Raw genomic sequence first — 19,383 nt, 5'->3', positions numbered from 1 at the left:
AGGTAACCTCAGCTCTCAGAAATATTTGCCTCACAGATAAGACTTGGAAATACAAAGAATTTGCAAACTTCAATTAAAAAAAAGTACACCTGGGAAGTGGATGTGACTCAAGAGATTTGGGCTCCTGTCCACCACATAGTAGGTCCAGGGTTCAATGTCCGCGGCCTCCTGGTGAAGGCAAGCTGGCCCATGTGGTGACCTGGCCCATGCAGAGCGTGGCCTGTGTGGAGTGTGGGCCTGTGTGGAGTGCTGGCCTGCGCAGAGTACTGCCCTGCGCAAGAGTGCTGGTCCACGCAGAGAGCTGGTGCAGCAAGATGACGCAACAAAAAGAGAAACAGGAGAGAAAATGGGGGGCACAGCAGACCGAGTAGCTGAGGTGGTGCAAGAGAATGACTGGTTCTCTCCCACTTGGGAAGATCCCAGGATCAGTTCCTTGAGCTGCCTAATGAGAATACAAGCAGACACAGAAGAACACACCGCGAATGGACAAAGAGAGCAGACAGTGGAGGGAGGGGGGAGATATAAAGTAAATAAATCTTAAAAAAAAGTACGCCTGCCATGTTTTAAAGAGTCAGCTAACTATATTATTTAAAAGAAAAAAAAAAGGTACTTCTCAGTCCCCTTATTCCTTTTCCCTTTCTCGGAGATAAAACATCTTACAAAGGAAAACAAAATAAAATTTAAGAAAAACAAAAAAACAATGACTTTTCTGTATTTTAGCAATAAACACCTGGAAAACAAATAGAAATATTCCATTACCAATAGTGCCAAACATATAAACTATTTAGAAATTAAAAGTTTACAGAAGCCAAATAAAGAAAATTGGAAAATCTTATTGAAGGACATAAAATAAGATCTGAAGAGAGAAACATACCACATTCTTGGATTGAGAAGACTTTATTATTTATTTTTATTTTTTTTACTTTTAAACAATCCTTTTTATTCTTCATTTTGTGTGAGAGAAGACTTTAATATCATTACATTTCAATGCCCCCAAAATACATAAATTAAGGAAGTTTGGATTAGCATTCCAATAGAATTTTTTGAGTAGAATTGGATGAAATGATTAAAAACTATATGGAGTAGAAAAGAAAGGAAAAAATTGAGTTTTAAAGGACTTGCCCTATGGTGTGGACCATTGGCCATGAGGGGCAGCAGTCTCAGAGATGTATTCAAGTGCAGTGAATGTCTCATGATGATGGAGGAGGTTGTTGTTATGGGGGGAGGAGTGGGGTGAGGGGGGTGGGGGGTATATGGGGACCTCATTTTAAAAAATATAACATTAAAAAAATAAAGACAAAAAAAAATAAAGGACTTGCCTAACCAAATATCAAAGGATATATAAAGTTCTAATAATTAAATCAATATAGAATTTAGTAATAGGCAATTAAGCCTGTGGAGCAGAAGAGCAATTTTGAAAACAAATCTGAGTGTATATATAAAAATTTGATTTATAACTATATATCTGATAAGAATTTAATATCCAGAATATATAAAGAATTTCTACAACTCAACAACAAAATGACACACGACGCAATTAAAAAATGGGCAAAAAACTTGAATAAACATTTCTCCAGAGAAGATATACAAATAGCCAATAAGCACATGAACAAATTCTCAGCATCATGTTGTTAGGAAAATGCAAATAAAAACCACCATGAGATACGCCCTCACACCCACTAGAATGGTTACTTTAAAAAAAACAAATAGAAAATAACAGGTGTTGGTAAGGATGCAGAGAAATAGGAATGCTTGAGTATTGCTGGTGGGAATGTAAAATGGTGCAGCCACTGTGGAAGACAGTTTGGTGGTTCCTCAGGAAGTTAAGCATATAGTTGTCATATGAACTGGCAATCCCACTTCTAGGTATGTACCCCAAAGAATTGAAGGCAGTATTTAAACAAATACCTGCACACTAATGTTCATAGAAATACTGTTTACAGGGAAGCGGATTTGGCTCAATGGAGAGAATGTCTGCCTACCACATGGGAGGTCCAGGGTTCAAACCCAGGGCCTCCTGACCCATATGATGAGCTTGCCCACGCGCAGTGCTGATGCGTGCAAGGAGTGCCATGCCTCGCGGGGGTGTCTCCTGTGTAGGAGAGCCTCATGTGCAAGGAGTGCACCCCATAAGGAGAGTTACCCAGTGCAAAAAAGTGCAGCCTGCCCAGGAGTGATGCCATACACATGGAGAGCTGACACAGCAAGATGACACGCAACAAAAAGAGACACAGATTCCTGGTGCCATTGACAAGAATATATGTGGACACAGAAGAACACACAGTGAATTGACAGCAGACAAATGGGGGGTTGGGGGAGGATGGGGAAGGGGAGAGAAATAAAAAATCTTAAAAAAAATATATATAATTTACAATAGCTAAAAGATGAAAGCAATCCAAGTGTTCATCAAATGATGAATGGATAAAGAAAATGTGGTATATACATACAGTGGAATATTATTCAGCTGTAAAAACGAATGAAGTTCTGATACACGCAATGACTTGGATGAACCTTGAAGACATCATGTTGAATGAAATGAGCCAGACACAAAAGGACAAATATTGTATGAGTTTACTGATGTTAAATAATTAGTAAAAGCAAATTCATAGAGTCAAAAACTAGAATACAGGTTCCTGGGGGTCAGGGTGGAGGTAGGGAATGAGGAGTTAATGCTTACATTATACAGTTTCTATTTTGGATGACGGAAAAGTTTTGGTAATGAATGGTGGTGATGGTAGCACAACATTGTGAATGGAATTCAAGCACTGAAGTACAAATTTGAATGTGGTTAAAAGGGGAAATTTTGGGTTGTAGATGTAACTAGAATAAAAAAAAACTAAGGACTGTACAACACAGTGAAACCTAACGTAACCCAGGGACTAAAGTTAATAGTACAATTATAATATTCTTTCATTAATTGGAACAAATGTACCACACTGATGCAAGGTGTTAATACTGAGAGTTGGGGGTGGGGTAATATGGGAACTCTATTTACTGCCTGATTTTTCAGTAAACCTAAAACTTCTCTAATTAAGAAAAAATTTAAACTAAATAAATTAATTCCATAAAAATTTCTAATCCAGAAACCAAATCCAATCTTCAGGAGCCAGGCATGTGTAGAGATGCCAGGCAAGAAAATACAGACTACAGTAAATTGGGAAGGTCAAGTGTAAAAGCAGTAACATCCAAATACATCTCCATACTGCCAAATATTTTTTTGGGCTGAATTTGGCCCAGCATTTCATCACCTCTATTGTAGATAGATAAGGGCAAAAAGTATAGAATGTATCAGGTATGCTGGTATTTCAGGAAATAACATAGGTAAAGGACTGTAAAATAAAAGTTCGCTTTAATTAAGTAGTCTCATGCATTGACTAAATGTTTGCAAACTAAGTAGTTTATGTATGGCTAAATGATCTAAGTTTCTGCTTTATTCAATAGGGCTTTAAGTGGGAGAGGGTTTTGGAACCAACCCACATATGGGGACAAGCTTGGAGGGATTCTGAGTGGGGGCTGGAGTCCAGTTAGGAGGCTATAGCAATATTTCACCCAGGCAGAGCTCTCAATTATGGTACTGGTGGACACAGACAGCAAAAACAGCAGGGTGGGGGAGGGGAAGAAAAAATATAAAATTATATTAAAAAAATTATGACAATGGCTTTAGGAATGAGGAGAGTGGGATGGACTGAACATATGTAGAAAGTAAAACTGGTAGGAAATGGCTAAGGATAACAGAGTCTGTGAGACGAGACTATGATGATGCCCAGTTGCCTTTTTTGAGTGTATAGCTGTGTCATTCATTAGTTGTGTTAGCAGGAAATACAGATGGGAAAAATGTTGGCAGAGAAGAAAATGGAACTAATTTTGGACATTGTGAAAGTGAAGATTAACCAGATTTAAAAGAAACCAAGAAAATAGCATCATGGAAACTAATTTGAAAGAGGAAAAAAATTGTTTTGTGTGAAGAGTATTCATTGGAACTAATAACTAGGTGACTCTGGTGAGAGCCATTTTAGTGGAAAGGTAGAGGTAGAAGCCAGATTACAGTGGCCTGGTAAGGGAATGAATAGAGCAACATCTATCACTATAGATAAATCTTAGACTCAAAGTTTAACTGCAAAGCAATTTATTGCAAGGTATGTAATGTACAACAATTTCAAGTTTCCAATGTTGCAGAACATAAACTTCTTGGATATATAAATATGTATTGAGAGCATCAACTCATACACTGGAATTATAAATCACTAGTACATGGTAGTGGTTACCTCTGAAAAGGCAGGAAAAGTAGGATTAAGGAAGGGTACACAGGGTTTTCTAATGGTACCTGTAATGTAATGTATAATTTCTTAAATTATAGGTACATACATGCTTTTTTTTAAACTCTGTATGCTTAAAGTATTTCCCAATAAATAAGTCTATTTTTAAGTGAATGGTAGAAACATGGTGAAAGGAATAAGACTGTAGCTAACCAAACTGGTCTTCAAGAATTTTTTTTTAGAAATCAGGATCTTTTAGTGAATAAACTAACCTGTACCAATTTCACAGATTCTTAGCAAATGATCTTAAAAATTCTGTCTTTGAAGTATGCTTTATTTTCACAAGAGATCTGAGAGGTTTCAGATGCCATTGTTAAACATTACAATATTTGAACATAGGCCTTTCAATAGTTTAAGTTCCTCTTTAAGTCTTGTTCAAGGGAAGCAGATAGAGCTGAAGGGACAGGGCTTCTGCCTACCATATGGGAGAACCTGGGTTTGATCCTTGGGACCTTCTGGTGAAAAAGAGGAAGTGTGACTGCACAGTGAGCCAGGGCCTGTGTGGCAGGCTGAGCACCTACGCGGCAAAGTGCCTGCATGGTGAGCCAGTGCCTGTGCAAGTGAGTCACGCAGCAAGATGACACAAGAGAGGAAGGGGAGAGTCAAGGTGAAGTACAGCAGAAACTAGGAAATGAGGTGGTACAGCTAACAGGGAACCTCTTTCCACATCAGAGGTCCCCAGGATTGAATCCCAGTGAATCCTAGAGGAAAAAAAAGAAGACTAAAAGAACAGTTAGCTGTCCATTTTCAAGCGTGGAGGGAAAAAAAAAATCAGGGGAAGGGATTAATGAATGGTAGAAGGGGATGCTGTAAGGCAAAGAATAACACCATAGCATTGGTGGCAGGTAGCAAGACTCTGAAAAAAGTACAATTGGTAGTTTGTTCTTTACAGAGAGGTGAGAAAACAGGAGTATCCTCCATCTCTCAGTTTCTCCCTGAAATGAAAATTGCTGGGTTGATCCAGATTTAGCAGACAGGAGCCTGTCTTAAGCTTCTTGTGACTTTTGTTCTTCAGATGCTCTAAACTGTTTTAGTTCAGTAAGATGGAATTATGAATTCTCAGCCAGTCTTCAGATTTTAATTTTTGCTATTCCAATATATCCTGTACCAATTGTGTGAATGACGAGGTCCTGCTCTTTGGTGACTGTCTTTGGGGAAGCCATTTAACACTTTTTGGTCCTGAGCTTCCACACACCTGGTAAAATGATGTCTACTCTATCAACAGACAAGTTAGTAAAAATTAAAAGTCTAAACTTACTCTGGTTTCCAAATCCACCATGCTAGTCTATTTTACCCTCATTACAACTTACTACTTCTAGGTGTATATCATTTATTCGGCTTAGGATACCTGACTACATTTTCTTGTAGCCTCCCATTTCTACATTTTATTCATCTTTTAGGCCTTCTGTTTCTTTACAAACCATTTTCTGACAACCCCATCTCAGAAACTTTTTTCTCACTCTCTCCAACCAAGCTGTGACATGTCAAGGCATAACCAATGTGACATCAGAGGGGCCCAAGGTATAGACATTAGTTAATTGAAGGGGCTTCTTATTGGATAAGGAAGAATCAGGATTTGCTAAGGGTTAACATCTGGGGGCAGAAAGTAGAAATGAGAAACTTTATAAGCTAAGTTATCAATAAATCTGTATCCTCATCTCTAGAACCTTCATATTCTTTGTGGAAAAGAGATCAAGTACTCAGTGAGTTCATCCAACAAGAAGCCATAACTTTATTAATGATAGAAACAGTACAAATTTCAAACCAAGCTGCAGTTTTTCTTCTGAAACACACAAAAAAGTCCTCATTTTCAGATGGTTACATTGTTAATTCCTGTAAGAGAAAAGAGATAATCAGAAGTCCTTACAGGCAGAATGGGTGAATCCAGGTCACTAAAACCTGAATTGGTCAGGGAAGAGGAAGTCAAGGAATAAAGGCTTAGACACTTACCATAATAGCATTTACAATATCATTACTGTTGTTCTTCAGGGCTCGGACTGCCTTTGCTCTTGACACATTTGCTTGTGACATGACTAATTCTATGTCCTTAACTTCCACACCTGTTTCATCAACCTAAGACAAATGAGGAAAAACAAAACACCTCAATCAACCAAAGGCCAGGACAACTTCAGTAATTTTTGGGGGGTCAGGAACCTTCTGAATCCAGTTACTCTAACTCAGAAAGCACTTAACTCAGTGGGCTCTGAGAGCCTTTACAATACAGAATTCACCCAACACAAACATACTGTTATGTGGAGAGAATTAAAAGATTTCCTCAATGACTGAAGTGATGAATACACAATCATGTGATTATACCAAATACCACTGATTATACACTTTGGATTGATCACATGCTTTATTACTATGTATCAATAAAATTGATTTGTTAGAAAGAAAACAAAAAAAAAAAACCCAACATGCAGGTTCACAGCTGCCGCCCCACCACCTTCTAGCTCATGGAGCTCCTACCAAAGCATGGGAAAAAAGGAGGTCTCTGTACCATGACTCATACAAAGCAGACTGTCCACAAATCCACCCGCAGTTAACACTCAGGAGACAACATATGACAAAAGCCGCTTGCCAAAGTGCACCCTCTACTGGAAGGGTGAAGAAACCTCTTGGCTATAGGCCTGGTACTGCCACACTCAGTGAAATTAGACGTTTTAAGTCTTCTGAACTTGTGATTTTCAAACTTCCTTTCCAGCGTCTGGTGCAAGAAATAGCTCTAGACATCAAAACAGACCTGCATTTCCAGAAAGCAGCTACTGGTGCTTTGCAGGAGTCTATTGAGGCCTACCTGGTTGGCCTTTTTGAAGACACCAAAATATGTGTGCTCTCTGTGCCAAATGTGAGGCAATCATTCCACAAGACATTCAGCTAGCATGCTTCATTGAGAAGAAAGTGCTTAAGAATCTACTATGATGGGAAACATTTCATTCTCAAAGAAAAAGAAAAATGCTGCCCCCCTTTTCTGTTATTGGTAGTTTTGAAAGTATTTTCCCCCTCCATATGATTGCAAATGGAAAAGCAGGGGTATTGGGTTCTCCCATTTTCATCTGTGACTTTTTAATATAAATGAAGGACATAAAACATTAATGTAAGACAATGTTTCAGTGAAAAATTTCAACAGTACAACTTCATAACAATTACAAATAAAAGTTAAAAAAAAAAAAAAAGATTCCCTAGCATACCTCTTCCTCTTCACTCTCCTCTTGTACAGTCGGAGTCTGGGTGTTTTCCTGAATATTCGAGACAGCTTCACCTTGAACTTTGAATTTTTCAGCAGCTGCTAGTTGTGCTTGTTGAGATAAATCCTCAATCTACAGGGCAAAGAATACAGAGATTCATTTGAATAGGTAAGTCTGTAGTAAATGAAAAGAAACCATATATATTGTTTCTAAACCCTCTCTCTCACCTTGCTTCAGGTAACTTATTATATAGCTTTAAACTGCTTGCTCTCACTCAAAACTATGTATCACTGTAGAAAGAAGTAACATAGGTCTAGAGCAGTGGTTCTCAACTGGGGCGCTGGGAGGCTGGGGTAGATTTTGTACCCAAGGGGACATCTGGCAATGTCTGGAGATATTTTTTATCATTGCAGCTAGGGAGTGCCATGCTGCAAAACAACCTACAGCGCACAGCCCATACCTCCCACAGCAAAAATTATCTAGCCCAAAATGTCAATAGTGCTGTGTGCTTCAGCAACTTACCTTGGCTTCCCCAAAAACTATATAGGTATCTGATGCTGGGCTCTTGTAGACATCTGGCTTTGTGATGACAAAGAGGATATTCTTTGATTTCCGGATAGTGACTCTAGTAACCCCTGTAACCTGTCGAAGACCCAGTTTGGACATAGCCTAAAAGAAAAGAAAAGCAAACCAGGTTTTCAACTTCCTTACAAGCAGCTTCAGGAAGCAAGAACATAAGACCACATCCAAAGCAAAGGCTTCTCCCGGGTCAAGGAAAGTTTGTTACGAGTTAAGAACACAGAACCAGTTTCCAGGACTGTGTTCACTGCCATAATAACTTTTGCTACTTTAAAGGTAATTCTACCACTACCAAGAGTTCTACTACAGGTGTTCTACACTCTAATGTTGCTGGCTTAATAAAAAATTTTCACCCTTGTTTATAACTTAAACCCTTACCTTCCGTGCCTTCTTTTCACTTCGACTCTGTTTTGCTTTACTGACTGGTTCTTCATCGATTTCAGCTGCTGCCGCCAGCTAAGGTGATAAAACAGCTCTGAGTAAACTGGAACCTGGATACCATGTGGTTTTCCCTTTTATTAATGGTCACAGTTCCACATTCACAAGTCAACTTTTCTGATCAACCTTAGTTTGTCAATGCTTCCTTGACCCCAGTGCTTTTTACCAGTTAATTAAACAACACTCACCTGGGCCTGTTGTGTGGTTGCTTGTGTGGAATCCTGTTCCTCCAGCTCTGGTACTGATTCATCACTGTCAGATTCTGTACCAGACCCTAGGATGACAAACAACTTTTACGATTAAATAGTAGATTATAGGGCAGTGCCACTGCACCATGGCTTGCCTCACAAAGCTAAATGTAAAACAACCGACTTGCATGAAGCGAGCTCAACAGCCCCCAACTTAGAAACTTGTGTGTACACATCCATTAAAGATCCAGCCCCAGAAATGAAGGGTAAACACTAGAAACAATTGTGCAGTTTTATGTACTTTCTATCCCTCGGGGTCCTCACTTCTTGGCCATGCAAGCACCAATGACCCATTTAACTCTAATTTTACAAGGTGTCTCCAGAAACATTTAAGTGAGAACAACAAAATAATAAAGTCACACTGTAGAGGCAAGGCACTTCCCTCTCACTTTCTCCTCATCCTTTAAATTGAGTTGGGAGAGGCTGGAAGCAGTTGTGTACACACATTTCGGCCTTATTTTCAAACCATGCAACCTAGCAATTTGATCTAATCAGTACAACTTGAAGATTTTCAATGATGTCGACTTCAACCTCTAATAAGCAACTTCCGCTCTCCACTAGGTATTCTTCTGTGACCACCCTCATTTCTTCCAAACATAATTCAGTATTTTCAAAGGCCAAGCATTGATAAAGATTACTGAGGAAAAAAGCATACACCTATACCATTCTCAGGCTAGGAAAAACAGGTCTCTACATTTCTAAGGGTGTCCCTGGGCAGCTGGTCATTACTGAGTTTAAGAAAATAAATTCAAATTGCTCCATCCATATTTTTAGAAAATCCCAGGCCCAGGGACAAGGTTAGTGATGTGGTAGAGATTAGAACAAATTAAATGTCTGTTAGTTCTTGGTTTTCAATGTCAGATCAATTATGTAAAAAAGATGACACACCCAGGGTTTTGTGGGGGGTCACTTCACACTAGATGATACACAATGGACAATCTGAGGTGATGAAAACCAAGATTTTTTCATATTTGAAGAGCTCTTGCATGTAAAATTATCATTCTATGTTCTATGTCCAAACACAAGCAGATACACCAGAGAAAGTGGCATATACTAGGGTTAGTACTGGTGGGCAGCCCCCAAGAGGGGTGTGGGCGACACACCATGCACACAGCAAACCAAGGCAAATACCCTTATTGTTCTTCAGAACAGGTTGCTTGGCGGAGGGGGTTGGGGCAGGGATCCCAGCAGGTTTTGGGATAGGCATGTTGACGAGGACGGACTGGAAAGGCACTCCCCCTGAGATTGGTTCCGGGGGAATCAGAGGCGGCAGCTCATCCTCATCAGCAGGGGCTGGGGGCTTACAGGGTGACTCCAGCACCAGCCCAGGTGAGGACGGCAGAGGTTGCTGTTTAGGAAGCAGAGGGGGAATCGGGGAGGGAGCAAGAGGCAGAGAGACTGATGGGGTGGGTACTGGGGGGACAGATACTGATCCAGTTTTAGGAAGGACCTTTTCAAAGGCAGCTTTTGCTAGAGGGGCAGAGGTCTTTGACTCAGGAGCCCCCGAGGGACCCTTTGGGGAATCAACAGAATCTTTGTCCTTCACTGGAGAAATAGGGAAGACTTTGGGAGTCTCTGGAGGGGCTGAAGCCGCTGTAGAAAGGGATCCTTTAGTACCATTCCTAGCTGAAGAATCTGGACACACAGGAGGTGAAGCAGCAGAAGCCTTCTTAGCTAGAGGACCTTTCTGAGTGGGGACTGTGATACCTGGTACACTTTCTGGAACTGGGGCAACAAGTACTTCTTGTAAAGCTGCAGGGCCTTTCTTTGTTGGGAGCCCTTTAGATGCCTGAGGAGCAACAGCCCCCAATGGAGAGGTGACTGAAACTGGGGAAGTAATGGCACCTTTGGGCGATGAAGGAATCTCAGCTAGGGAAATTTGGGACCCTTTAGAAGAGGGAGGAGTTATACCTAGGCCAGTGGGGGTCACCATGGCAGAGGGAGTAGCTGAGACCCCTTTGGGAGATAGAGGAGTCTCAGCTGGAGGACTGGGATCTCCTTTAGAGGAAGGACTTACAGCTGCGATAGCAGGGGCCCCCTTGGTGCGTGGGGTAGTGGGGGTCTTCTTGGGGGATGGGGAAGCTGGGGCTCCCTTGTTAGGTGGAGTAGCAGGGCCCCCTTTGGTGGCTAGAGGAATCTCAGCTGGAGGGTTAGGGTCCCCTTTAGAGGAGAGAGGAATTACAGGGGGAGTAGCAGGGACCCCCTTGATGGGTGGGGTAGCAGGCGTCCCTTTGGGGGTTTGAGGACCCTGAGCTGAAGGGCTGGGGTCCCCTTTAGAGGAAAGTGAAGGTACTTGTGGGGTAGCAGGGGCCCCCTTGGGAAGTGGAGTCTCAGCTGGAGGACTAGGTTCCCCTTTAGAGAGAGGAACTACAGGTGGGGTAACAGGGGCCTCCCTGGTGGGTACCTTAGTGGGGCCTCCCTTGTTGGGGAGAGGTGTCTCAGTTGGAAGATTGGGGTTCCCTTTACAGGAAAGAGGAGTTACAGGTGGGGTAGCAGAGGTCGCCTTGGGAGTTGGGGTAGCTGGGGTCCCTTTGAAAGGTGGAGGAGTAGTTATAGCTGGGGTAGCAGGAGCTGCCTTGGTGGATGGAGGAGTCTCAGCTGGAGGACTGGGATCTCCTTTAGAGGAAGGACTTACAGCTGCGATAGCAGGGGCCCCCTTGGTGCGTGGGGTAGTGGGGGTCTTCTTGGGGGATGGGGAAGCTGGGGCCCCCTTGTTAGGTGGAGTAGCAGGGCCCCCTTTGGTGGCTAGAGGAATCTCAGCTGGAGGGTTAGGGTCCCCTTTAGAGGAGAGAGGAATTACAGGGGGAGTAGCGGGGACCCCCTTGATGGGTGGGGTAGCAGGAGTCCCTTTGGGGGTTTGAGGACCCTGAGCTGGAGGGCTGGGGTCCCGTTTAGGGGATAGAGAAGTTACTTGTGGGGTAGCAGGGCCCCCCTTGGGAAGTGGAGTCTCAGCTGGAGGACTGGGGTCACCTTTAGAGGGAGGAGTTACAGCTAGGGTAGCAGAGTCCCCCTTAGTGGATAGAGTAACTGGGGCCCTCTTGGGGGATGAAAGAGTTTTAGCTGGGGGAATAGGGGCCCTTTTGGGGGACAGGGCCTCCTTGGGGGAGAGAGTCAGACCTGGGGTGGAAGGGGTATCTTTGGGGGATGGGAAAGCAGAGGCCCCTTTGGGGGAGAGAGGAATGGGAGAATGATTTTTGGCTGGTGAGCCTTTAGGGCCTTGCAAAGAAAGATTGGCCTCTGGAAGAAAGGAAGCTTCAACTGGAGAAACAGGGGACGGGAGATTTCCAATTGGAGAATCAGGGAAAGCAGGTGCTATCTGTTTAGAAACAGGAGGAGCAAGAGTCAAGGTGGTAGGGGAAGTAGCTGAATCCTTCTTGGTTGGAGGAATTTTAGTTTGAGGAGACACACTGGTCCCTAAAGGAGATGGCGAATCAGCTAGGTAAGTTAGAGTTCCTTTGGAAGAAGGAGTAACAGAAGCACCAGAGTCCTTCTTAGTTGTGCATCCATCAGTAGAGGAAGATGGAGTTGCCAATAAAGGTGTACGAGAAATATCATCAACTTTCTTTGCATTTGGAGGAATCCCAGCTGGGGGAAGACAGGGGCAGGGCACAGACTTGGGAATTTCAGGGGCCAGTGCCAAGGTAGACAGAGAAGTAGAAACATTCTGTGGGGAGGAAATCACAGCTGGAGCCAGAGGGCAAGTTTCAGGGGCTGAAGGTAAAGCAGCAAGAGTAGAAGCACCCTTCTTAGCTGGGTGGCTTTCAGGAGTTAGAGAAGAGACAGTTTCTTCTAGAAAAGGGATGGCTGTAGTTGCAGGAATAGTGGTACTCACAGGGGCCACCCCAGAAGGGGCAGCAGGATCATTCTTACTTGGGATGTCTGTAGAAGCTGCAAAGGCAGCACTTTCCAAAGGAAATGTTGCCACTGTTGGGGAAGTGGGAAAACTTTTAAGGAGCAGACTAGCAGTGTCTGGGCCTGTGTCAGAATCTGTCTTGATTACAGAGGTTTGGGAGTTAAGACCACCCAGAAGGGAGGTAGTAGTGCTGGCTAGATCAATCACAGCAAGAGATTCTACAAGGCTCTTCTTTGCTAAAGTAGCTTTAGGAGAAAGAGACATCTCCAGAGAAGAAGATACACTTTGGGGAGAGGGGGAATCTTTAGGGGCTGCCAGAGCCAATGGTAGTAGAGTAGGGTCTTTCTTGGTGGAGAGTCCTGCCTGGTCTAGAGAAATAGAGGCCCATATAGGAGAGGCAGGTTCAGTTTGCAGATCTTTTTGTGTTGGGAGTTTTCCTGCGACAGAAGTGGAGAGACTTTTGGAGTCTTTAGGAACTGGCAGAGAAGGAGAGACTGCGGTTCCCAGAGTGGTTATTTCTTGAGGAGTAGGAAGCTCTTTGGGAACCACAGGTGCTATAACCAAGGTAGTATGGGAAGCTGGGTCCTCACTGCTTATAGGACCTGATGAAATTGGAGAGGAGATACAAGTAGCATCTTCAAAGATGGTATGTGTTGTAGAAATTGCAGAAGGGTTAGTTATCACAAGTGGGGTGGCTCCAACAGAAGAAACAGGAGGTTCTTTTAAGCATGGACTCCCTGGTGAAGCAGGAACCTGGGACACCAAAGACTGACTATGAGCAGCATCAGGAGAGTCTCTCAGAATGAGAGAAGCTGTAGGAGATAATGGAGACAAAGCAGCTACATTTGGGGAGCCAGACGGGCCTTTGTCACCAGTCAGAACCAAAGGGGTAGCCACTGGAAAAGCACCTCCAATAGTAGGAACCACCTCATCTCTGGAAGGAATTAAAGAGCTCTGAGAAGGATAAGAGGCTCCTATGGAAGAATGGCCCACAGGGATGGTATCCAATGAAGGATTTGAGAGACTATCGGGGCCTGTTTGACTTGAAGGTTGGACAGGAGAACTAAAAGAAGCGAGGAAAACTGGTGGCACATTGGGATCTGCAGTCTTTTGAGAAGAGGTGGCTGTAGGAATACCCTCGGTTGTAAGGGATAAGGCAGCAGGTGGATTAAGGGGCTCTTTTAGGGTGAGGCTTGCTGGGTTTTGTGGAGAAGGCAGAGCTGAGGGAATAGAGATGTCTTTCACTGTAGGGGAAACGGGTGATGTCTGAGGACAGGAGGTTACTCCAGATTGAACAGAGGCGAAAGGAGTTACAAAGTGGGATGAAATGCCACTGCCTATACCAGGAGGGGTTGGGGTACCTTTTGGGCCAGGAAGTACCTGAGAGGGAACTTGAATAGGAGAGATTTTTGGGTCTGAGGGAGCAATGGGAGCTGATGGAGATGTCACTAATCCTGGCTCAGCTACGAAAACCGGAGGAGAGGCCAGAGGGTTAGGTGGAAAAGCAGAGCTCTTCTGAACTGAGGGGGGAGCCAAGGCCACTAGAGCCAAGGGAGCTGAAGAGGACTGGGCTCCTTTCAGAGCGGGAGCTATCATGGGAGAGGCTAGAGCTAAGGCAGCTGGGGAGATGGGAGGCCCTATCAGGTCTGGTAGGAAAATGGGGGTACCTGAAGGGGGAAGGGCACCTCCCAAAGCTAGGGCTGTCTGAGAGGATGAGTGGGGAAAAGGAGCTTCAAAAGGGGTCGAAGGAATGGGGAATAGGGAAGGCTGGTTAGCAGTTGCCAGATGGCATTGTTGGGGAACCAGAGAGCAAGGAGGAAGGGCAGGTCCAGGCTGCCCTGAGGCAGCAGTGACACTCAAGGCTGAAGACACAGGAAGTGCAGCTGGAGCAAAGCAAAAAAAGGGGACAAAGAAGGAAAGAGGAGGAAAAAACAAAGGTGAGTTATACAGCCCCAATTTGGCTCAACATGCCTCACAGGAAAACACTGGAGTTTTAATCTGAGAATGAGTCACCACACAGGATTAGAAAACGGTGACAGGCAAACCAACCTTCCCCAAACATACCTCAGTGGTCCCCTCTCTCATTTCCCACTTCTCAAGTTTATCAAAATCAGTGAATTATTTTAGGGTGGAAGAACAGTCTCAGTGCAGCCTATTTGTCTCTAAATGGGACAAGTCCAGGAATAGGGTAGGAATGTCACCTTACTATGCTTTCCCATCTGTGCGCTCCCCTTCCCTCTTCAAATGAACCCCATTTATAAGTCTTTCTCACAGGCAATGGGATTACCACTAGAAGAACGGCTATTCTACTCTGCCCACCTAAGGATCATGAACTAACTGAAGCAGATATTGAAAACTGGAACAAGAAAGGTAGTGCATAGTGCTAAGGATGGGAAATCAGAGCTGAATGAGAAAAAGTAGATCTTTATACTAGATCAGGAAAAATCTGACTTTGCTAAAATAAAATTTTAGGAAGGCGGTATCTGGCACAATTCTTCCTGAAGTTGAAACTCTTCAGAATAAAATGTAAGCATTAAATACTAAGTCACTTAGCCTACCTATGCCTCAGTTTACTCTCTTGCACACACACACACAAAAACACCAAAAAACCAAATGGGTTGGATTCCATAATTTTTACAGTCCGAGGTAATGTTCACTCTTCAGACATCCATCAAAGGTGAATCAGACGTGTGAGAGAGCTTAGTCATAAGGGTAGGGGCGGTATTATGAAACTGTAACCCAACTTGTCAAACCAGACTACAGTTCTATTTTGGAAGCAGAAAATTGGAATGAAGAGAAAACATTGGATCCCCTTAATGTGGATAAGCAATTCATTCCGCCAAAATAGACCAATATTTGGCACGAGAGTAAAGCTAATAGATTTCCTGAATGATGGAAAAAAATACTATGTCATTCAGGAGATAACACAGAATCAACAAATGTTCAACCCATAAACTCAAGGGGAGAAAAAACAAGAACAACAAACCCACAGCATCCAAATTCACAATTCAAATATGCAACCAGAAATCCCTAAATTTTTATAGTATCCTACTACAGAAAAGATAGGTGGCTCAACCAGTTTCTCCTGGGGAGTCTGTAGATCAGTATCTTATAATGCAAATGCTTTCAAATAGATTAATTAAAGACATGACATGGAATGTATTTTCCTTTGATTGGACCTCAAGATGGGGTAAGACCTGTACTGCTTGCTTTTATATCATAACCAATTCCCTTAGTTTTCTCATTCATTCTGATAGATTAATCATAATTAGAGATAAAATCCTGAGTGTTTACCACTGGTATGCCCTTAATTTTATAAACCTACTGTTCAAGCTCAGGCTATTCAGGAGTAAATTAAACAGCACTATCTCAGGATTGCTTTGGAGGTAAATGGCATTAGATTTGAAACAGATTATTCCTGAGGCCTCTGAATTTCAGTCTCTACAACTGTAAAATTGCAATTGTTCAACACATGACCAAGGTCTTGGTTAACACTGAAAACACAGGGTCTTCAGAGATCAGTCCTTTAATTTTTTCTTAAGTCCCTTGTTAGTTCAAGGATTTCATATAGCTTATGCCCCAGCTCAGGGGCTCCCTCCTTTCTCCTTCCTCCTTTTTAGCAGCTGCATTAATCCTTTCTGTTGCTAAAATCAGACAGGTGGTGAGGGAAGACCTTAATGCTTTCAACTATAAACAACTCTATTTAAATTCCAAAATGGGACAGAAATTACCCTTAAGCGACAGGTGGAATAAAAAAATAATTTACAATTAAAAAAAAGTGAGGATGAAGGTTATAACCTAAAAATTTCCTTCACTTAGTTCTGCAAAACTGACTCAGTGAGGAAAGTGGGCACTTAAAAATTTCTTTTTCACTACTTCTTCCTATAGGAGTACAGTTTTTTGCCACTTCTTCCTGTAGGAGGATAGAACTACACTCCTTTTCTCTATGGTTTTCTATAGAAATGCGTTTCCATCATAACTAAACACTATAGTACACACCCATTAATTTCAAAACTGAAGAGCAGCCAAAGGAAGGCTTTATTTCAATCCCGGGTACCAGACAAGCTGTTGGTGCAGGCACTATTCCCACAGAACAAGTTAACCGACCTCAGAGGACTTGGGGCCCAGTAAAACATTTACCACTAGTACACTTCTCATCCAGACATGTGATGAAGGCACTATGCCAAGTTCTGCTATCTAAAACCTTGATGCAACTTGGTGGCTGGAAAAGTCACAAAAGCTCAGGTCTCCCTGGCCTGCGTGTCATAAAGTTCCAATAGGTAGGAATCACTGGGCCCCTTCTCCCTTCCTTCAGTTTTCCCCTGTGAGGTGGGGGTTCCAGAGCAGACCTCCTCTTGAGACAAATTTGGCTACGAGTTTAATGTCCCTAAATTTTAAAGATACTTTTTTTCTTTTTACTCCATCCCCGAAATGACGCACCTCCAGAGTAGCAGTAAAGCTATAACCCCGTCTTTTCTAATGAGAGTTAATTCTCTGAAACACAGAGGAGTATTCCCTTTGACACTTTACCAACCAAAGACTTTAAGGTCGTTCTTACGATCCTAAACAAAGGCAAAGGGGTTCTGGGAACCTACCTGTCTCAGCCTGGGGCTGTGGCAACTCCTGCTCTGTAGCAGGGACGGTTTCTGTGGCTTCACCAGGCATTTCTGAAGGAAGGGAATAAAAAGGTCTGACTTGACTGGGATCCATGCTCCTGCAGGACCCAGAGTCAAGTACTCTTAAACACTCGGCAGAGGGCTGTTAAAGAAAAACATCACGAGGGTGTTTGGGGACATTCTTCTTCAAAGTAGCTGGAAATAGGTGCGATATATGACGTGACGCTCTGCTCTCGGGTGAAGCGAATCACCATCTCTCGCTGCGCCTCCTCACTCCGCAGCGCGCCGAACCCCAGCGCCCCGGGCTCGTTTTAGGTCACACTCCCAAATCGCCTGTGGCCAGCAATCAGCACTGCGTTCTCAGCCCAAGGGCGAGGATCCCAGGCTGGCTCCCCACCAGCGGAGACTTCAGAGGCTACCGCGAGCCCCACCTCCCCTTCCATTCACTATGCCTGGGCTGCGTCTCCCCGGACTCGTCTGTTGCTGACTTTCGGGAGGCAGGACGAGAGGGAAAAACGGTGCCTAAGTCCCAACACTCGCTTGTCACAGTAAGAACGGTGTGTGCGGGCGGGTGGGGGGATGTTCCAAGGCTATGACCCCTTAACCTCCCCCGGATTCCCGTGAAGCGGGTCTCAACATCAGACGCACTCCGCTTCCGCCCCCAACGTCGCAGAGGCGCCCCTCTCCCCCGTCCAGGACTCCGCGCCCGGCCACGACCCTTCTGCCTTGCTTTTGCCAGGACACCAACCTCAGACCCCATTCTGAACGGAAGCCCCAGGGTAACAGTTCCCAGGGTCGGGTAGGTGCCCTGTGGCGCCAAAGCGCCTCCAAACCTCCTTAACTCAGTCCCCGGGGCGGCTTAGCCCCCAATAAAGGCGGATGGCTGCGGATAGAAAGTACCGGCGCAGATGGCACTTACTGTGCGGCGAACCAGGAACCAAGATGGCGGCAGAAAGAGCGAGGAAGCGAGAGCGTAACCCACGCCTGTTGCAGAAGGAAGCCTGGTCCGGTGTGGGCGGGATCAGGATTCGATTCCGGGTTAGGAGCAGTCGGCTTCCGGCTGCTCCTAGGGCGGAGCTGGTGACGAGCACTAAATAAGGGTAAGCACAGAGTCGGAGGTGCTGGCCAAGCAGTTCCTCCGGTAGTCGGCCCCCTCCCATCGCCTCTGCTCGAGGCATTTTTTTTGATATCTGCGTACAAACCGCAGAGGGAACCAATCTCCGTTCTCTGGTTACCAAAGTAGCCACAGCGGTATTAAAGCGACCTCACGATTTCCCTTTCTCAACGGAGGAAAGTATGAGACATTACATAATGTTGAATGTCACAGCGATTGCATCCACAGCATTGGAAGCTGGCAGTGGCCGAGATTAACCCCCAATTACTTTATTTTTAAAACACGATGTAAGCCTTTGTTTAAATTATCACGCATTCTCTGGGTGGACCTCAATTGACAGATTGATGTCAGCCTATTCAAAATTTGCCAACTTTTCACGGTTTGGTGGTATCCTCAAGTTTGCAGAAGCATCTCCCTTTACTAGTAATATCTCCAACTGTAATTTCTCCAATTTATAAAGCTATAGATTCTTCCCAGAAAAAAAGAACATAGGCACATATACCATTCTTTTTTTTTCCCTCTCCCCTTCCCGTCTTCAGTTGTCTGCTCTCTGTGTCCATTTGCTGTGTGTCGTTCTGTGTCCGCTTATATTCTTGTCAGCTGCACCAGGAATCTGTCTCTTTGTTGCATCATCTTGCTGCGACAGTTCCACTCCTGGGCAGACTGCACTTTTTTCTGGGCGGCTCTCCTTACAGGCGCATTCCTTGTGCGGGGCCTCCCCTACATGGGGGACACCCCTACATGGCAGGGCACTGTTTGCAGTCGTCAGCACTGCACATGGGTCAGCTCATCACATAGGTCAGGAGGCCCTGGGTTTGAACCCTGGACCTCCCATGTGGTAGCCGGATGCTCTATTCGTTGAGCCAAATCCACATCCTACACACTTATATACACACACACACATACATATATGTAGGAAGTGGATTTTTGTCTATTTTGGGGGCTTCTTAGATCTGAAACTCATCTAATGTAGGAGTCCAGGATCCCATATTAAAAACTTGTGTTTTATATAGGAGGATTCTTGAAAAGCA

General features: G+C 44.0%; 1 protein-coding gene across 3 annotated transcripts; it reads right to left on the bottom strand.

Moving 5' to 3' along the window:
* Positions 1 to 6,024: 6,024 nt before the first annotated feature.
* NACA (nascent polypeptide associated complex subunit alpha) lies at positions 6,025 to 18,927 on the bottom strand. 3 transcript variants are annotated; one of them, XM_058307941.2, is made up of 10 exons: positions 18,855 to 18,927; positions 18,158 to 18,328; positions 17,218 to 17,289; positions 9,901 to 14,505; positions 8,710 to 8,795; positions 8,462 to 8,539; positions 8,027 to 8,173; positions 7,508 to 7,636; positions 6,267 to 6,389; positions 6,025 to 6,149 (listed from the first exon to the last, which is right to left on the bottom strand). In XM_058307941.2, the coding sequence occupies exons 1-10, from the start codon at positions 18,910 to 18,912 to the stop codon at positions 6,135 to 6,137; spliced, it is 5,484 nt and encodes a 1,827-aa protein (XP_058163924.1). In that variant the 5' UTR covers positions 18,913 to 18,927; the 3' UTR covers positions 6,025 to 6,134. The 3 variants fall into 3 exon arrangements, with proteins under 3 accessions (XP_058163924.1, XP_071074917.1, XP_058163925.1); XM_071218816.1 differs by lacking the exon at positions 18,855 to 18,927 and having other exon boundaries at positions 18,158 to 18,413; XM_058307942.2 differs by lacking the exon at positions 18,855 to 18,927 and having other exon boundaries at positions 17,218 to 17,312; positions 18,158 to 18,245.
* Between the last annotated feature and the right edge of the window lie 456 nt (positions 18,928 to 19,383).

This window comes from Dasypus novemcinctus, chromosome 12 (genome assembly GCF_030445035.2).
Source record: "Dasypus novemcinctus isolate mDasNov1 chromosome 12, mDasNov1.1.hap2, whole genome shotgun sequence".
Taxonomy (NCBI): Eukaryota; Metazoa; Chordata; class Mammalia; order Cingulata; family Dasypodidae; genus Dasypus; species Dasypus novemcinctus.
Note: the sequence above shows the minus strand (reverse complement) of the source record. Positions and strands in the feature narration are given on the sequence as shown.

Excerpts from the sequence above, each read along its gene's own strand:
- NACA (XM_071218816.1), bottom strand. The coding sequence starts at position 18,398 with ATGGGAGGGGGCCGACTACCGGAGGAACTGCTTGGCCAGCACCTCCGA. Across the intron at positions 17,290-18,157 it reads GGTTCCTGGTTCGCCGCACA|AAATGCCTGGTGAAGCCACA; the intron begins GTAAGTGCCATC and ends CCCTTCCTTCAG. Across the intron at positions 8,540-8,709 it reads CAACCACACAACAGGCCCAG|CTGGCGGCAGCAGCTGAAAT; the intron begins GTGAGTGTTGTT and ends TTATCACCTTAG.